The sequence below is a fragment of the Scomber scombrus genome, chromosome 8 (genome assembly GCF_963691925.1).
Source record: "Scomber scombrus chromosome 8, fScoSco1.1, whole genome shotgun sequence".
NCBI classification, from domain to species: domain Eukaryota; kingdom Metazoa; phylum Chordata; class Actinopteri; order Scombriformes; family Scombridae; genus Scomber; species Scomber scombrus.
In genome coordinates, this window is record NC_084977.1 from 30,554,103 (window position 1) to 30,572,627 (window position 18,525).

The 18,525-nt window shown below is 37.0% G+C and overlaps 2 protein-coding genes across 2 annotated transcripts in view; one reads left to right on the forward strand and one right to left on the reverse strand.

Annotated features, from left to right (window-relative positions):
• The window catches only part of LOC133985265 (mucin-5AC-like), a 31,096-nt gene extending 25,589 nt beyond the window's left edge, over positions 1–5,507 (reverse strand). Inside the window, exons 1-3 of the mRNA XM_062424863.1 lie at positions 5,462–5,507; positions 2,731–4,189; positions 1,292–1,542 (exon numbers count right to left, since the gene is read on the reverse strand). Of these exons, the coding sequence (XP_062280847.1) occupies positions 1,292–1,542; positions 2,731–4,189; positions 5,462–5,507 (1,756 nt within the window). The remainder of the gene's footprint in view (positions 1–1,291; positions 1,543–2,730; positions 4,190–5,461) is intronic.
• Positions 5,508–7,062: 1,555 nt separating this feature from the next.
• cyldl (cylindromatosis (turban tumor syndrome), like) lies at positions 7,063–16,569 on the forward strand. The gene is made up of 15 exons (XM_062423826.1): positions 7,063–7,331; positions 7,857–8,319; positions 9,520–9,783; positions 10,010–10,088; positions 10,176–10,354; positions 10,600–10,765; positions 11,214–11,355; positions 12,317–12,427; positions 12,526–12,617; positions 12,711–12,774; positions 12,880–13,012; positions 13,819–13,927; positions 14,007–14,125; positions 14,732–14,945; positions 15,492–16,569. Exons 2-15 carry the CDS (start codon positions 7,882–7,884, stop codon positions 15,674–15,676), a joined length of 2,295 nt encoding a protein of 764 aa, XP_062279810.1. The 5' UTR covers positions 7,063–7,331; positions 7,857–7,881; the 3' UTR covers positions 15,677–16,569.
• Positions 16,570–18,525: the final 1,956 nt, after the last annotated feature.

Sequence of the window (18,525 nt, forward strand, 5' to 3'; positions counted from 1 at the left end):
GATAGGATTAAGTACTCCTTATATGTTTAAAATACACTTAAATTCTGTGTTTTTGGCCCACAATGCATATGCACAAAAGTAACGGAGGGACATTAAAACATTAAAAACATTAAAATTCAAAGTTTCATTTTGATTGAAGTCTGTCAGCCTACATTCTACAATTCTTGTTTATTGCAAAATACAAATTTATTGTGTACAAATAGCAAAACTATGTATATTCTGACTATTATTATTAGAGCTTGACCGAAATATATATCAGTTAGGCGACATTATTGGTTGATACTGGCCTATCACAAATATATTGGTGCTGGGGTTGATGTTGCCATGATATGTGTAGATATATATGTACTTTGTTTTTATACAGGCAACATTTTATATAGTTAATTTACATATTGAGTTTATGCAAACTTAATTCATGTTTAATACATTTTTAGTTCTGTTTTTTTTAATTTTGTCATTTATAATTATTAAATTCCCAGTAAAGTTGACTGTTTCAGTGCACTGATGTCATTTCTTACAGTTAAGTTCATTGTTTAACTGTAAAATATCATGCCACCATTATATGTATTTGTCAAGTGTTTAGTAACCACATTTTAGGGATTGTTGCAAAAATTGAGTTTATGTATCTATGTTGTATTTCTAAGATTATCGATCGATACATTGGTTTTTATTGGTATCAGCATCTGCCCCAAAAAGTCCACCATCGATCAGGCTCTGATCTTTATAAAGCGAATACTATCCAACACTACAGTAATAATATGTAGTTGGCATCAGTTTGAGAATATTGGGACACAGGTGGTGTAAAAGTGACACTGAAGAGAGAAATGGTGCCAAATGGTGACAAAATACAAGTCAACAATAAGCAATAAACTAGGAAGCAAAAATCCAAAAGAGAATCCAGAGAGTGATAATGTAAAGGAAATGTCTTTGCCACTCAGTAAAATGTTTAATTTGTTGGCATTAACACCAAAATCAGGATGAATATATTGTTCAAATGACTCTTGGTTTGAATCAAATATCTCCCTGTTGGTATGTGAAAAGGACGAGACAGGAGGTTGACTGAGAGAATGTCGCTACTAAGAAATCTAACATCTATTCAAAAACTCTGGACCAAGTCACTTCCATAGGTCATCTGATAACCACACACTATAGAGGGAGGGCAAATGTAAGCAAGTACAACTACGCTTTTTCACCACAGACAACAGTTGTACCATAACTAGCCAGTTACACCATTTGTCCTCCTTTAACCATGAAATGTTACTTTCAATGCAGTCAGTTGACAGCTTATTACCGCATTTAATTGTGGCAAAGACTTGTGAGAGAAAAACATCTGAATACACAAAAATAAACTTTCTAATGTGCTTCTTACTTGTTCTTGACGAGGTGGGAGAGAGACGTCTCAACTTGTGTCTACCAAAAGACACGAGCTCCCTAGAGGGAGTCCTCCTAACTCCTGTGGGAGTCCTGGTCAGGGTGTATATCCGACCCCGAGGGGAGAGCTTCACCGCTGGGGGGCTGCTGCCCTTCTCTGACCCACATCCACTGTGCTCACAGGACAAAAGAGAACAACAGTCAGACTGGAAACACTGATGAATAAATGATAGTGAAGAAACCTATTTAACTTTAAATCATCAGGCTTTAGTGTAGAAGGAATCACAAGTCATACTCTGCTGCCACCTACTGACAGAAGACCCTCATTTAAAATAAAATGTTATTTAAGGTTTCTTAGGGACAAAAACTGCCATAAAAATATTATAAGTTAATATTATTTTCTACTTTGAATGAATTATTTTTTTTTACAAACATCAGTCGTGATAATAAATATCAAATATTCATTAATGTTCAGGATTTTAACCCTTTAAAAGACAGTTTGTTTACACATTATAAAACCATTTTTTTGGTGAATTATTATTGTGGGGTGGATTATCACAGTCTGGGATATGTCAATGATTAGCAACAACATTGATTTTGATGCATTATTATTTTTTGTGCAGTGTCAGATTTAACAAAAAAACCCCATCTGGGTTCCTTAGGGACACAAATGTCCCCATTTAGATTAATTGAAGTTACACATCCAGGTCATTTTGGATGCAACCACATTTTTCACTAGTCTGCTGTGCTTCATAATACAGGATGAGCAGGACTGGGGAATTCTTCCATATTTAAAATACTGTTAAATTATGTTTTCTGGGTTGAAGCCAGGGCTCCACAATGACAGCCAATAACACAGGAGAGAGTCACATTTTGGCAGGGAGGGTAAAAAATGTAGTTTTAATAACTATAACTGTTTTAATGTTTCCAATTTTCACTGTTCAATTGTACTTTTTTTAATAATTGGGTTGGGTTTTTTTTGTTTTTTTTTAATTATATGTTTTATGCTTTGAAATCTTACTGTTAAATCATCTGATATTTAGTTTTTATGTAAAGCACACTGAGTTGCCCCTGTGTATGAAATGCACTATATATATGGCTTTTAATAGGGACATTTTTGTCCCTCAGAGTCTTAGTGTAACAATTGTGTCTATGCAGTGTATTATAGACCTATTATAAGTGATTGGTTGAAATTAAATTAAACAAAGAATATCCTTGGAGAATTTGATGCCATATGAATGAACACAGCCCAAATTATCAAGAAAATAAAACATGAAAAGCCAAAAAATATCCTTAGTGAGGCACAAGGGCTTTAAATAAACCTGCTTGTAAAATAAAACAATAATCCAGATCGTGCACCTGCTCGTGGACCTCCGTATGATCTTCATCCTGCTGCGGAGCTTGAATCCACCAGGCGAGGACGAGGGGACGGAGGCACGTTGGGGTAAAGTTGGAGAAACAACGAGCCCTCCTTTCACTCCTTTGTTACTTCTCTCTGACGTCCAGTGGAAGGCGGATCTACGTCGGGTCACCGCCGCCCCTCCTGTCACTGCTGTAGAGGTCTTCTGACCGCCGGCCTTCCAGCGGTAACGAGTGCTGAGCGAGGAGCCGCTAGGGGAGACCAACACTCCCTTTTTTAATTTAGCAGGGGGAGTGGAGCCTGGTTTGAGCTTCTTTGTGGCCTCTCCCTTCTCCAGAGCTCTCTGAGGATGAGTCACAGCTTTTGGAGATAGCGGTTTTCTCAATGTCCTGGCTTGGGCTCCAGCAGAGGAGGAGACCCACTTATACTTGGAGGTTTTAGGAGCAACAATAACCGGACTGAGCTTTCGAGGTAACTTCTTGGCGGGGGTTTTCTTACTGACTGCAGCTGAAGGAGAGCTGACTCCACCTTTCAAGCCTGACGTTTGGGCAACAGTCACAACTTTTGCAGGTGAGGAAATGGAGCTACCTAGTTTGGGCTCCCCTCCTCCTTTACTCTGATTCTTTACCCAGGTGAACTTGGATTTTGGCAAAAAAGGTGCGCCGACTTTAGCGTGGCTGGTCTGAGACTTGGGAGGGTTAACGGGAGGTTGTTTGGACACTTTGGACAGAGCAGATTGAGGCGGTGGTGTTGTAGGAATAGTTGTAAGATTGGCTGAAGCTGTGGTTGGAATAGTCTGCTTGGTCTCAGTGGTGGCTTTGCTTGTCAGGGAAGGTTTGATCTGTAACTGGGTGATCTTCTGTAAACTGGTGGTGGTGGTGGTGGGGTTGGTCTTGATTGAAGTAAGTACTTTCTTTCCTGGCAGTACTACATCGCTCAGCTTCTGCTCTTCATGTTGAATTCCTTTACCTGCTGAGCTTGAACCTTTTTGTCCCTCCTCCTGCTGAGTCTCTTTTTTTCTAGAAGTCTGTACGACTTTGTTAATCGTTGCTATGCTTCCTATATTCCCCTCTTTCTTCAGTTGAGTAAAACCTGATGGTAAAGTGGCAGTTTTGGTTAAAGCACCGTCCTCTCCTCTGCTTTGGCTGGGCAGTGCCGTGCTGTTAGATAAACCTTGGGAACTAGACTGATGCACAGAGGAAGAGGAGGAGGAGGAGGAGGCAGAAGCTAACGAATGTCCACCAACAGAGGATTCAGGGTTCTTGTTTCTAAGAGAGTACGCCTTCTTCCAGCTTCCACGGCTCTGAGGGACATAGCCTTTCCCTCTGAAGCTGTGAGGATGGGAGACAGATGTGGTGTGACCTCGGCCTCCGGCTGATATCGAGGCTTCTGGATGCCTCTGTTCGACTCCTGTAAACGGGGCGTCGCCATGGACGCTCTTGTGTTTATTGATCAGATCTGAGAATTTAAAAAAAATGGAAGTGATTTAGTACAACACATAAGTTCATGACAGATACATAATGACAAGGCTGCACTAATTATTATTTTCATTATTGATTCATCTGATCATTATTTTCTTGATTAATGCAAAGTTTCCCCACACATTCATTTATTTAAAGAGGCAGACAGACTGGAAAAATTGCGAACCCGTCCTTTAAAGTGTAATTTTAGGAGATCTGGAGATCCCTCTGGGTCAATGACGAGTTGTAACCCAGCGTCAATTGGTGTAACCGGCATTTTTTCATGAAAATCTGATTAAATAAAGGAAAATAAATATGAACTAAATGTGGAATAAATATAATAAACTTTTTTTTTAACACAACAGTATGTTTTTAACAATTTTTTTTTTCATTTGTCAAAACTTAAATGTTGTTGTTAGGATATGTTCTGCTCAATGTTGATAAAATACTTTAAAATTTAAATGTAGAAATACTCCAAAAATGTTTCTTATCAAATAATGTTTTTAAATGAAGTCATTATTTGTCAAAGGCCACTTAAATACACTGTAAGTGGATACAATATTTAATATTTATGTATCATTCTTTTGTGGTTACACCATTTGACATTTTCAGGAGCATTCAGTCTTACTTTTGGTTAAACAAATGGTGCAAATGTCATTTCAAATGATATAAAACCAACTTAAATACAACATTTACATTTTAACAAACCTGATGCTGCTTTTAAAACTATTTTATAAGAATTGAATTGCTCATCTTGCCTTATTTGTCACTGACACATATGCATGTTTGTTTTTTGTTCTGCATTTTTTTTTTTTGCTTTATAAAGATTTATTTATATGATTGAATTACTTACTTAAAGTTGTCAGCTGAATATAAACACTGTCTGCCAGCCTTATGTCCCTCTCTCTCTCTCTTTCTGGCACTAATATATTTGTTTTTAATATTAAATATTCATGTTTTATTATGTTTTTTTCTGCTCACATAAGGACCATACTGAATAAATCTGAGTTTAAAGAAGTAAAACAGGGAGTTACACACTTCAAAAGTAAAAAGGCACATGGTGTATTAACTGTTCATACCTAGATATTCTGCTAAGGAGATAAAAATAGCATCATTTCTCATCAACATGTGCGAGCTTTGAGCTAACAGATTAAAGCTTTAATAACAAACAGCAGCTCTGTATTTAAAGAGCACAGAGATTAAATGACTTGTTTTCTAACCAGGCAGCTGTCATTAACACCTGTCCACACTTTAATAAAGGAGTACTTACTTTGTAGGAGATCAATCTGCCTCTTCAGAGCTTCTCTCTCCTCCATGTTTACAACCAGAAAACCTGCGACATCACATAGCGACGGAGAGACGTACGTGGATGACGTAATACGTTCTGCTATTTCCCTCAGTTTGGTCTTACAGGCAGACTGTCATTTATGGGCTTTAGTTTCATTATTACTCTACATCCTTAAAAGGCAGAGGTGGGAGGTAACTTATGTATTTGTAGGGTGGATTAGGATAATGTGGGACACTTTTTTTGCCATTCTGACTTATGTACAATATTTACATATAAATCGAATACATTATATCAACACCTAATATCACTATGAAATCCTCAAGATGTTTCCTTGTTAAATCAGACGACAATTTTTAGATATTGTACTAAAAATAAAAAAAATTGCACATATGTTAATAATCCTTGTATCAAATCATTTCAGAATTTGTAGATTTTATAATCTGGGACACTATTTTTTAGGCTTAGAAATACTTTATATACCTTATCTGCCAAAACTTTCTGAAATGTGCATACCCATACTGTATTTGGTCATTTAATTTAGTCGACCTACATGTTGTTTTGCTTTCTGCCTCAGATTATTAAAAAAAATGACTAGCCTGTATGTTCACATGTGTAATGTTAAACAATATAATTTACACAGTTTGGATTATACTAGTTAGCTTTAAAATAACTGTTTCAACTTCATTATACCAAGAAGACATGGCGTTCAAATAAGAGATAGAAAACCGATGCTTTCTTTCCTTATTCTGATTCTAAATATTGATCTTTACTTTTTACTTTTGTACTTAAAAGGCAGAGTTGGGAAGTAACCTTAGTATTTGTACTTTGTTACTTTAGTTAAGTAGATTTTCCAGGTAGCTGTACTTATGTATTTATGTATTTATTTATTTATTTATTTATTTGAAAGCAGATTTGTGTATCAGAATTTAGTTGTTTTCTTCTTTACTTCAGCTACAACAGTAACATGCTGCTTACACATTGATGCTTCAGTATTAATTATCTATTCTGTCATATAATAATATATCAGTCACAGGGACAAAACCACTACTTTTACTGTAGCCTACTTTAACTGCTATGCACTTTTACTTCAGTGGGATTTTTGATGCAGGATTTATAATAGAGTTTTTCATTTTTTTTATTTTTTACATTGCTGTATTGGTACTTTTACTTTTACTTTAGTAAAGGATCTGAGTACTTCTTGCACCCTTGGTTAGAGGTAGCTACCTTCAGCTGTAATAAGATAAGATAATATAAGATGCCTTTAGTGTCACTGTACTTAAAATACAATGAAATTGCTAGTCACAGTGGTATTTTGACATAATACTACTGCATACATACATACAGCTGCTACTGGAGCTGCAAAGGTAGCCAATGGGGAAATAGTCACTTTATTAAACATTGAGCTTGATATAAAAAGAGAGTTTAAAAGAAAAAGCACATTTTTCTACTACACAGTTTCAAGTTTTTTAGGTTTTTAAGTACTGACCTAATAGTCTCTGTGTGTCTGTAAGACCTAACTGAGGGATTAATTGACCCATCAACCTGACTCTACGTTGCTGCTGGCTGTCAACTGATTTGAAAACAACAGCGTCACTTCGTGTATATTCCTGTGTTTTTTCTTCAAAAGGATTAAAACAACTCTTTGTAATTATATATAAAGAAAGAATTACCTTATTTTGTGAAGCTTGTCTACTTCCTGTCATGTTTCACCAGGATGACGCCGCTGCTGTCGACGTGAAGTGAAAGAGGAAGTGAAACTTATCAAGGCAGCTGGTTGGAGCTTATTAAAGCAAGAAGAGCGAAGAGATAAAAACAACAGAAAGCGGACTTTAAAGTTGCTTAAAAAGTCAAGGTAACGTTAACTTTTATTATAAATCACTGTTTGATAAAGTAAGAGACTATTACACTAGAACAGTGTAAGCTACAGTTGACGTTTCTGAGGTTTGTTAGGATTTCTGTTGACGTAAGTTGACGTAACATTAACGGCTGTATTGATTGTTTTGTAGCTTGCTAACAAGCTAATATTTCGACTATAGATTTATTAAAGGATTCCCACGGTCATGAAATTCCTCGCTGTTTTTTTTAACTATGTAAAGCACTTTGTATTACATTACTATGCATGAAAAGTGCTACACAAATTAAGTCTGATTGATTGAACCCTGTAATAAATCTATAATCGATATGTTGTCGTTAGCAAGCTACAAAACTATCAATACAGCCGTTAATGTAACGTCAACAGAAATCTTAACAAACGTCAGAAACGTCAACTGTAGCTAACACTAGTCAAGGATGACAACTGAAAGAAAGAAAAAGATGACAACTGAAATAAATTGATATTGCTTTAACACCTGTGTATGAACTCTGTGTTTGTTTACAGTACCCTGATACATCTCAGCAACAACATGGAAACAGACTACCTGTACTTCATCCTAACAGAAACACCTGAAAGCCCTCGACACATTCATCCTGGTCGCATATGTTATATCAGTCAATTCAGTTACAAACTAGAGGTCACAAAACCTGCTCCTCTCACAAAGTTATCGGTCTTTTTCACGGGCTCACAATCATCAATAGATTATAAGATAGACATGAGTTGCTTGAAGGAACTGGGTCTAGAGGAAGCCCAGCTGCTGATGGCCCTTCCTGAGGACAATGAGCGGCTGAAGTGGTTCAAAGAGAGAGATGCTCTCCAAACAGCTCTGACCCTCAGTGAAGGAGCCGCAGTGACTGTGGAGGAAGGAGGACAGATGCTGAGAGGCATTGTCCGCTACATTGGAAAGCTAGCATCTACAAAATATCCAGATCCCATTTCAGCGAGGTTCTTTGGAATTGAACTGCAGGTGAGTTTATTTTGTATTATTATTATTATTAACATTTATTTTACCTCGAAAAACCATTGAGGAGACTACAACAGCAACACAACAACACACAAAACAATAAATAAGTAGCGAGTAAAAAAAAGCAATCACAAGGAAATGGTTGGCAAAAGATTCTCCTAAAGTCAAGGACTGGATCAAAGTGGTTCAGGATATTTTTTTTATAATGGAGAAGCTAACATTCATTCTTAGGCTTGAACAAGATAAGTTTGAAAGTTACTGGAAAAACTGGATAAACTATATATATAACTGGATAAACTATATATATAACTGGATAAACTATATATATAACTGGATAAACTATATAGCAACTTATAGGCAAGATATTGGGTGATTAAAAAAAACCTTAGTTTTTGACTCCACTCATCTGGTTCTGTTTTCTTTCTTTGTTTCAGTAATTATACCATTCTCAGTCAGAGCTACACATGTATGCACAAATTATCTTTTTATTTTATTTTATTTTATTTTATTTATTATGATTATTTGTGCTGTTGATGTTGTTTTCATTGCTACCATCTCACCATCTTACCATCCCATTATTATTATTAAACACTGTTCGCAGGAGAAGTCATGGATAGGGGAAGGTGCATATAGGGCAGACAAACTAATTAATATTAAAGCTGTTATTGTTTATTTCTCTATTTTTATTTATATACTTTAATTTATCTACTGCTATATATTTATCTATTTCATTTATTTAATTTTTTTTTTTTTAGTATCATTATTTCTCATTTTTTGAATCCTAAAAGTTCACATACAAATATACCTGTATATGAGTACTGTGATAGAAGAGAGTGTAGGTGCTTTTGTAATGATGTGAATTCTTCTTTCTTTCTTTCTTTCTTTCTTTCTTTCTTTCTTTATTTCTTTCTTTCTTTCTTTCTTTCATAAAGTCATAAAACAACACACTTGCCACCACAGACTGATAAAACATCTGCAGCATCTTACTACAGATGTCAAAAGATCTGAGCTTCCTTAAGAAAAAGAGGCAGCTCTGCCCCTTTTTGTAGAGGGCATCCGTGTTTAGGGACAAGTCCAACTTATTATCAAGCCAAAAAAAAACGTTTGTAATCTTGGTTAACTATTCCTTTACATCTATCTAGAGTTCCTGAACTGAGATTGTGACATTAATTCAGATTTGCTGCTACGTTTCTTTGCCTCCAGGAAGAAGACTGTGGGAAGGGGAATACAGACGGGTGCCACCAGTATAGACGCCTCTTCGCCTGTAAGAAAAAATGTGGCATCTTTGCCCCATTCAACAGAGTCTGGCCTGTGGTTCCCGCCTCTCCGCCCCCCTCCTCACACCCAGAAACAGAAGATGTCTCCCCAGGAGACAGAGTCACTTACTTTGTCGAGGATCACTTTCGCCATGGAATGGTGGTGGAAGTGCAGAAAAAGGGCGGAGAACATGTTGTCCGCATCTCCACAGTGAGTCAGGATCTGTTAGAAGTAAATTCATTGGTACTAAAAAATAGATCTCGATGTTATCGGCTGATATTGGCCTTTTACAGGTTTATCAGTGTATCTTGTGTGATATGTGCTCATATATTATTTATTTTTAAACAGTTTGCATACTTCTGCTCATCCTTTAGGTCTGTGATGTAAAACAGGTCACTTATTATGTTTGCATTACATTTATCATCATCATTTTCAGGACACAGATGAGAACGGGAAGACAGGAGGCGAAGTTGAAGTTCCACTACAGGCTGTCGCTAAGGGGGAGATCCCTGCAGGTTTGAACAGCTATTTACATGATTTTAAGATAGAAGCTATTTCTCACGTTTGTAATGAATCTGAACCAAATATATTCTTCACTGTAGAGGCAGAGGGCATGGACTTCGACACATCCCAAGTGGAAACAAACACTGACGATATATACACAAATCTGACTGTGGACTCGGTGGTCGAGGTGACTTTGGCCACAGGAAATGGATATGGAATCATCCGCTGGATCGGCACGCTGCCCGACCGACAGGAGATCATGGCTGGACTCGAGCTTGTAATATTTATGCAGACATGTTATTGCACAGATTCACATGTAACTAAAACTAGTGACAGTCAATGAACTACTGCTGGAGATCTATATAACAACTGCATCATCTTACATGAAACAAAATCTCCTTGATTTGTTGTGTGATGGGTCATTGTTTATAGTTATTATAAACCAATGAACATTATTGATTCCTTTCATTTAAATCACTGTAATGACATTCTTCTTCTTCTTCTTTGTATGTCCGTCTGTAGGAGGAAGAATATGGAGTTAGTGACGGCACCTTCAAAGGTCAGCGTTTCTTCTCGTGTCCCCAAAGGAGAGCTCTGTTTGTGAAGCTGATCTCTTGCCGGCCTGACTCACGGTTTCAGAGTTTAGCAGCCAATTACAGCGAGATGATGCCAAAATATGAAAATGCAGGTCTGTAAAGAATTAATCAACTAACTTCTGACAATTTTACTGAAGATTCATGTTCTTATACAGAGGACAGTCAGCACCCCCTTGTGGACACAGTGGTTCTATTGACAGCTAAGAGTATGGAAACAATCCAACTTTTACATTTTTCCTGTCCACTTGAAAAATGTGTGTTTGTGTTATTGTTGTTTTTTTACAATGTAATAAAATAAGATATTAAAAAATGCTAAAACATAAAATAAAGATTACTTAAAGAATGCTGCATTTGCCTGCTGGTCCAGTTATTGACCAGCAGGGGGCGACACAGCATCAGCATGAATTATCACTAGGTGAACATGACACATAACACTTGAATGAATTCACTTCCCCATTCAAGAGAATTAGAAAGTGAGCTCATACTTTTGCACCAGCTGTACATGATGATTTTTATCTGTTGTTGTTTTTTTTAATTCAGAGAGAGAAACCGGACACAACGGAGTGTTGCTGGACCCTGTTCCTCCTATCACTGCAGAGCAGGTTAAGCAGCTTCTGATTGGACGAATGAAGGGAATCCAAGGACACTGTAACTCCTGCTACATGGACGCTGCGCTGTTCAGGTCAGGATGCACTTCACAGTAGTTTAAACATCAGTTTTTAGATTGATTTCATACCTTACACACACAGCTGTTCATTTCTATACAATGTGGAATTCAAATTTAAAGAAACTTGAAACTTGCTTGCATTGTTCATTGCAATAAATTACAAGTCTCAAGCTAGTTTCAATCATTCATATTAAAAACTTACATTATTTTTCAAACTAAACTGCTAATAATTATACTAAGAGTTAATATCAAGTAATTGAATACAGTTTAAAGAGAATAAATAAAGTAAAACACACAATTTACAAATAACATTATGCTTCTACGATTTAAAATCCCCAAAATCCACATTTATCTAGATACATGCTGCATTGTTATCTTGTTTATTTTGTTTATTTATAGGTGAGGTTTTAAGATAAGCCCACAGTGGGTTTATTTTGAATTTACTATTTTTCTCGGACTTTTATTTTACAAATGTGCAAATAAACCAATAAATCTCAACACAATATTATCTTAAAAAATTAGGATTATATCTTATCATATTTCCCATTGTAAAGTAAGGATACTTTACAATGTGTATGTAATTTTTTCCATCACATAACATGATCTTTTTAATCTATTTACCTACTGACTGATGGTTTATTTCTACTTTTCCAATTAGCTATCAGCCTCTTTGCTTGTGCACCACACATATTATTAATGTGTATATAATGGTTTTGTTTTATATTCAGTTCATTCAGATATAAATTCAAAATACACTTTCTAGGTAGTAAAAAAATTGGCTGTGAATCATATGATGTAATTTTTTTCTCCAGATGTTTCTTACTAACATACATTCCTAAAGGCAGTGATTGAGTTTTCCTTTAGACTCCCTTTTAGTATAAATTGGCGTCTGAGATATTACGTTTAAATCTGTGTATTTGTATAATGTGTATAACATGTTTTATTCATATTTGTCTGTCTGTTTTTGTGCTTTCAGCCTTTTTTCCTGCTCCTCTGTGCTGGACTCCATGCTGTTTAAATCAACAAACCCTAGAGACGCCCCAATCCAGAAAACGCTGCTCCATGACATTGTCAACCCCCTCCGCAGGTGTCTGTCCTTTTTATGTGATTTGCAAAACATTTTTATCATTTCATTGTAAGGAAAAATAATAAAATGTGTTATGTTGTGTGTGTTTTTTTTTACAGTAAGGGCTTTGTGGAAGGGCAGCACATCATGAAGCTCCGGCAGCAGCTGCAGAGTCAAGGCTACAGTCGCTCCTTCACCACAGACGAGAAGGGTCAGCTTCATCTGCCGCTCTGTTTGAAGCTTTTAACAGACGATGATTTCTGTTTGGTTTTATGTGACTGTTGATTTGACTTTTATCTTTTAGATCCAGAGGAGTTTCTCAATGTCATCATGCACCACATCCTCGCACTGGATCCTCTACTCAAACTGTAAGCTCACACACAACAACACTGCTAAATATCATCTACCACTACACTGATTTGATATAAATAAATCACATTTACACTCGGCTTTTCTCATCCTGTGTCTTTTAGCTCAGCCGGTGGTAAAGTACAGGACAGTTACTGCTATCAGATCTTCCTGGACCAGAACCACAGCCTGGTTCTGCCTACGGTCCAGCAGCTGCTAGAGCATTCCTTCCACAGCGCAGGACTCAAGCTGGCAGAGGTGAGATTTATATATATTCTATTGACATCAAACCACAGACATGTTATGTGAGTGTTTTTATTGCCAAATTCCCCATTTTTGGTACAATCTTTCTGCTGCAGCTGAACAGGAAAACACTGTCTGAGACAGAAACATTTTTACTAAAAATACTAATTGTGGAAGACGTTCCACTTTAATTGACTAACTCAGATAGCTGAAGCCTCATATTACAGGCTGAGTGGTGGTGGGCGCGGTGGACAATTTACAGATTAAATGCCTCACATGCAGATTATTAGACGCTAACTACCTGGGCCGGTCTTAATCTACCTGGGCGGGACACCCACATAGAGTTTATGTATGAGGAAACACTGATACTATCTTCTGTCTGAACAGGAGGAATGATGACAGCAAGCAAAACCTGTTTCATTGTTCATTTGCACATTTGACTTGGTCCTTCAATCATTGAATCATACTTAATTCTAATATTAAGCTAAAACAAACTAAACGTTGCATTTTTTTAAACTGTAAATTGTTGGTAGTTTTATTTGATACATAAAACAATTACTCATAGAATTCAAATTGATTTCTATGTATGAACTCAGTACTCTGCACCCAGCACTAAACTGTATTTAGATCTATTGTTAACTTAATTTATGCTAATATGAGCATAATTAGTTTTCTGCATTTTACATTTAATTTCCTTTTCTAAGGCTGATTCTCCTGCAGATGGCTCTGTTGACTAGTTTTCTAGTCAGATCTTTTCATCTCTGACTGAATTCATTTTGTGGTTCAGTATGTGATCTGAGTTCATTGTGTTATAATCTCAGGTGCCCTCCTGCTTCATGCTCCAGATGCCTCGCTTTGGGAAGAAATTCAAAATGTTTGATAAAATCATTCCCTCTCTGGAGCTGGACGTAACGGATCTGCTGTCTGAAGGTAAAAAAAGCCCATAAATTGTAAAGATAAAACGTCGACACACAGCGAATATGACATGTGGTGTGTTTGTGTGTTTCAGGTCCTCAGCAGTGCATGATCTGTGGAAACTTGGCCCAGGTTGAGTGCACCGAATGTTTTAAAGATCCTGCTTTCAGCCAGACAGGATTCAAAATCTTCTGCAACACCTGCGCCGCTCAGGTTTGTGTTGTTGTCATTTTATTTGTGTTTGATATAATTAGGATCCTGTGCAGTATGTAGAAGGTATGTATGGATTTACTGGCCACATGTATAAATCGCCACATTGTTGGAAAGAAACCCTGGACCTTTGCATCTGCAGAGAAGACTGACTGACTGTGGGCTTGGCTTTCCTCAGGCCCTCTCACTACTTAAGGCAGTACAGTGAATCTCAGGCCTAGCATCCAAATCCATGGACCAAATTTGATTACAAGAGCTTAAACGTATAAAATGTAAATTCTGCTGATAATCGTCTCTCAATCAAAATAATTACAAAGGACCGAGTTTGATGACTTTGTGAAGTAGCATTGGATCATGGCTTATACGGATAGATTCATCTGGACCCACAAAATCCAGGAAAATAGTTTTGTTTGTGATATTTATGGTTAAAAAGCTGCAGGCCAAAATGTAATGATAATAATAACCCTAACCCTTACCAAATAAGTTACAATATCAATGTAATTCATCTGAAAAATAATTGAAAGATTCAACAATAATGAAAATAATAATAATAATAATGTAGAGAAATGCATAAAAAAATATTTCTGTATGTATTTATTTTTTTTGCAGGTGCACTCTCATCCTCATCGGCGCTCCCATGAGTTGGTTAATCTGGACATACCTAAAGGTTACCTGGGACACGGCGTCCCTCACACTCTGACCAGAGACAAACTGGAGCTGTTCGCTGTGCTCTGCATCGAGACGAGTCACTACGTGTCTTTCATCAAATACGGACCAAACAACCAAGACTGGATCTTCTTTGACAGCATGGCGGACAGACAAGGTGAGTGTTTGTAATTTAGTGTCCATGTGGTTTAGTCAAATTTAAAGGAGTTAAAATGTGAAAATAAACGTATGAATAACTTTCACACATTCTTTTTTGTCGACTTAGCATCAAATTTCTGCTTTTAATCCATTTAGAGAGAATATATTAGAGGATTATGGCAAAAATGTCTAAGTGGTGTAACCATAAAAACTTTGTACCAAATAATTCAACTTGCTTAAAAACAGTAAATTGTCAATAAAACACCATATTAACTAGTTTGGCATGATCTTACATTATAACTTTATATTAAATAAAGGTAATGGAATACAATTGTTCTAAATATTACATTTCATCTGGTAACCATGGAGATCAGGAACCATTTACATTGTTTTAAATGAAGTAATTATTAGTATAAGTCCACTTAAATACACTGTAGGTGGATAAAATATGTAATATTTATCATTCTTTTGTGGTTACACCATTTGACATTTTCAGGAGCATTCAGTCTTACTTTTGGTAAAAAAAATGGTGCAAATGTCATTTAAATGAATGTGTTGTGTTCAGGTGAGAGAGACGGCTTCAACATCCCAGAGGTGCACGCCTGCCCCGAGGTCGGCATGTACCTGGAAATGCCCCCCGCGGAGCTGGCCAATCAGGTGCCCCGGGACATGAAAGGTGTGGCTAAGCGTCTCTTCTGCGATGCTTACATGTACCTGTACCAGAGCACCAGCATGTGTCTGTACCGCTGAGGGGGGGGGAAACCTCAACGATCAAACCCCCCCCTCCTTCCTCCTCTAAATCACTGCACAACTTCTCACCGAGAGAAAAACATGGTTGCCTTTACTTTTCATGTAATTTCCTTTTTGCTTGATTAGTTTGTTTTCCATTTATGAATGTATGAAAGTACAAAAAAAAGAACATTTAAAACATGTGTGTGTATATAAATATATATAATGTTCAGCCCTGGTGCTGGGAAGGTATTATGTAGCTTTAATAACTGATGAAAAAGTTGCGTTTCTGTTATATTGTACGAAAAAAAAGTAAAAACTGACACTGCTTGCGCAATAATTTTGAATAATAATCTAAAGAGATGTTTGACAGTCACTGATTTTCAGAATATGATGGCAAAGATTGCACTCTTAATTTTAAGTTTCCTCCTGCTGTTTGTTAATTATTTTTTTATATAATTATATTTTACATGTTTACAGTTGGGAGTGAATGAGCTGCATACATAAATAAATTAGCTTAAATCCAAAAGACAGCAGACAGAAGGCACTTTTGTAAATATACTGTAGTTTTCTCAGTAAGATCAGCACTGTACCTTTAATGTTTTTCTGGCTAATTAGGGTTTAGGATATATTGGCTGGACCAGTTACTTTACATATTTTAATGAGATTAGTTTGGATTCCTATTTGATGAATGAGGAATATTTGATATTTGAATTAAACCTCAGGAAGTGATGCTTTTTGCTCTGACAATGTTTTGTCATGTTTGGGATAAATGTAGAGTATACGACAACGTTGGGAAAACTGCACTTACATGGCTAAGCTAGTGAGCTGTTTCTATTGCTAATATCTTTATTGCTACAGATTCTGATATTCAGTGAAGCGGATATTATAAATACAATAAATAAAATGATGGTTTGAAAAATCTCACATGAATCACACGTGTTTTATTAAAAGAACAGGACATAGATTTCTCTCATTTGGAGATGTGTGGTTTTATTTGCTGACAATTTTTGGATCATTTCAGGATTTACTAACTCTTCCAGTTGATTTTATTTATATGTTAGATATATCCCACCGTCCTTCCTTCCATCTTTCCTTCCTTCCTTTCTTTCCTTCCTTCCTTTCTTCCTTCCTTCCTTCCTTCCTTCTTTCCTTCCTTCCTTCCATCTTTCCTTCCTCCCTTCTTTCCATCTTTCCCTCCTTCCTTCCATTGTTCCTTCCTTCCTTCCATCATGTTTTCTTTCCTTTCTTCTTTTCTCCATGTCTTCTCTTCCTTCCCTCCCTCCTTCCTTCCTTCCATCTTTCATTCATTCCTTCCTTCCTTCCATCTTTCCTTCCTTCCATCTTTCTTTCCTTCCTTCCTTTCTTCCTTCCTTCCTTCTTTCCTTCCTTCCTTCCATCTTTCCTTCCTCCCTTCTTTCCATCTTTCCCTCCTTCCTTCCATCATGTCTTCTTTCCTTTCTTCTTTTCTCCATGTCTTCTCTTTCTTCCCTCCCTCCTTCCTTCCTTCCATCTTTCATTCATTCCTTCCTTCCTTCCATCTTTCCTTCCCTCCTTCCTTCTTTCTTTCCTTCCTTCCATTTTTCCTTCCTTCCTTCCTTCCTTCATGTCTTCCTTCCTTCCATCTTTTCTCCATGTATTCTCTTCCTTCATTCCTTCCTTCCTTCCTTCATTCCTTCCATCTTTCCATCCTTCCTTCCTTCCTTCCTTCCTTCCTACTTTCCTTCCATCCATCTTTCCTTCCTTCCTTCCATCTTTTCTCCATGTCTTCTCTTCCTTCCTTCCTTCCCTCCCTCCCTCCCTCCTTCCCTTCCTTCCTTCCTTCCTTCCTTCCTTCCTTCCTTCCATCCTTCCTTCCATCTGTTTAATGATGCGGCCCTCATCAGATCATATAGGGCTATATGTGGCCCATGAATGAAGATGAGTTTGAACTGAATCTGTGCATTGCAACTACAGCTTGGTTACGGTTAGAGAATGATTAATGATGGTTTTAACCTTCGTATACTGTGCATGTCAACTATACATATACATCAATTCACATTCATAAATACCCCATCAGTCATCTATAAATGTTTAATTCATCCTTCTGTGTGATTAAAAATACATTCACAATCACTATTTTATGCTCCAGGAAAACATTTTATAGAATATGATGAATATTCTATAAATGATGAATGTTTTAATGCTGAGTTTTGAATTTTTTTGTACATTTCAGCTGCACAGAAGTTATAAAAAAAGATGCATTTTATTCCTATTTTATAAATACTGTGGCTCACATTAGGAAAAGTCAGGCCAAAAGAAATGTGTATATATGGTGTTTTTAAAGATCTCAGATGTAAATAAATGGGTCAAATTTGAGCCTGACCAGTATGTAAGTGTTAAAAAAAGCAAAACATGAATTATATTAGTTTCATATTGAGTAAAAAACATTTAATTTATCTTTCTTTAACCTTCCTGTCGTCCTCCCGGGTCAAATTGACCCCGTCTGTTTTGACTGTTCCTTCCTTCCTCCCTCCCTGCTTCTTTCCTTCATTCCTTCCTTTCCTTTCTCCCTTTCTTTCTTTCCTCTCTCCCTCCTTCTCCCTTTCTTTCTTTCCTCCCTCCCTCCTTCTCCCTTTCTTTCTTTCCTCCCTCCCTCCTTCTCCCTTTCTTTCTTTCCTCCCTCCCTCCTTCTCCCTTTCTTTCTTTCCTCCCTCCCTCCTTCTCCCTTTCTTTCTTTCCTCCCTCCCTCCTTCTCCCTTTCTTTCTTTCCTCCCTCCCTCCTTCTCCCTTTCTTTCTTTCCTCCCTCCCTCCTTCTCCCTTTCTTTCTTTCCTCCCTCCCTCCTTCTCCCTTTCTTTCTTTCCTCCCTCCCTCCTTCTCCCTTTCTTT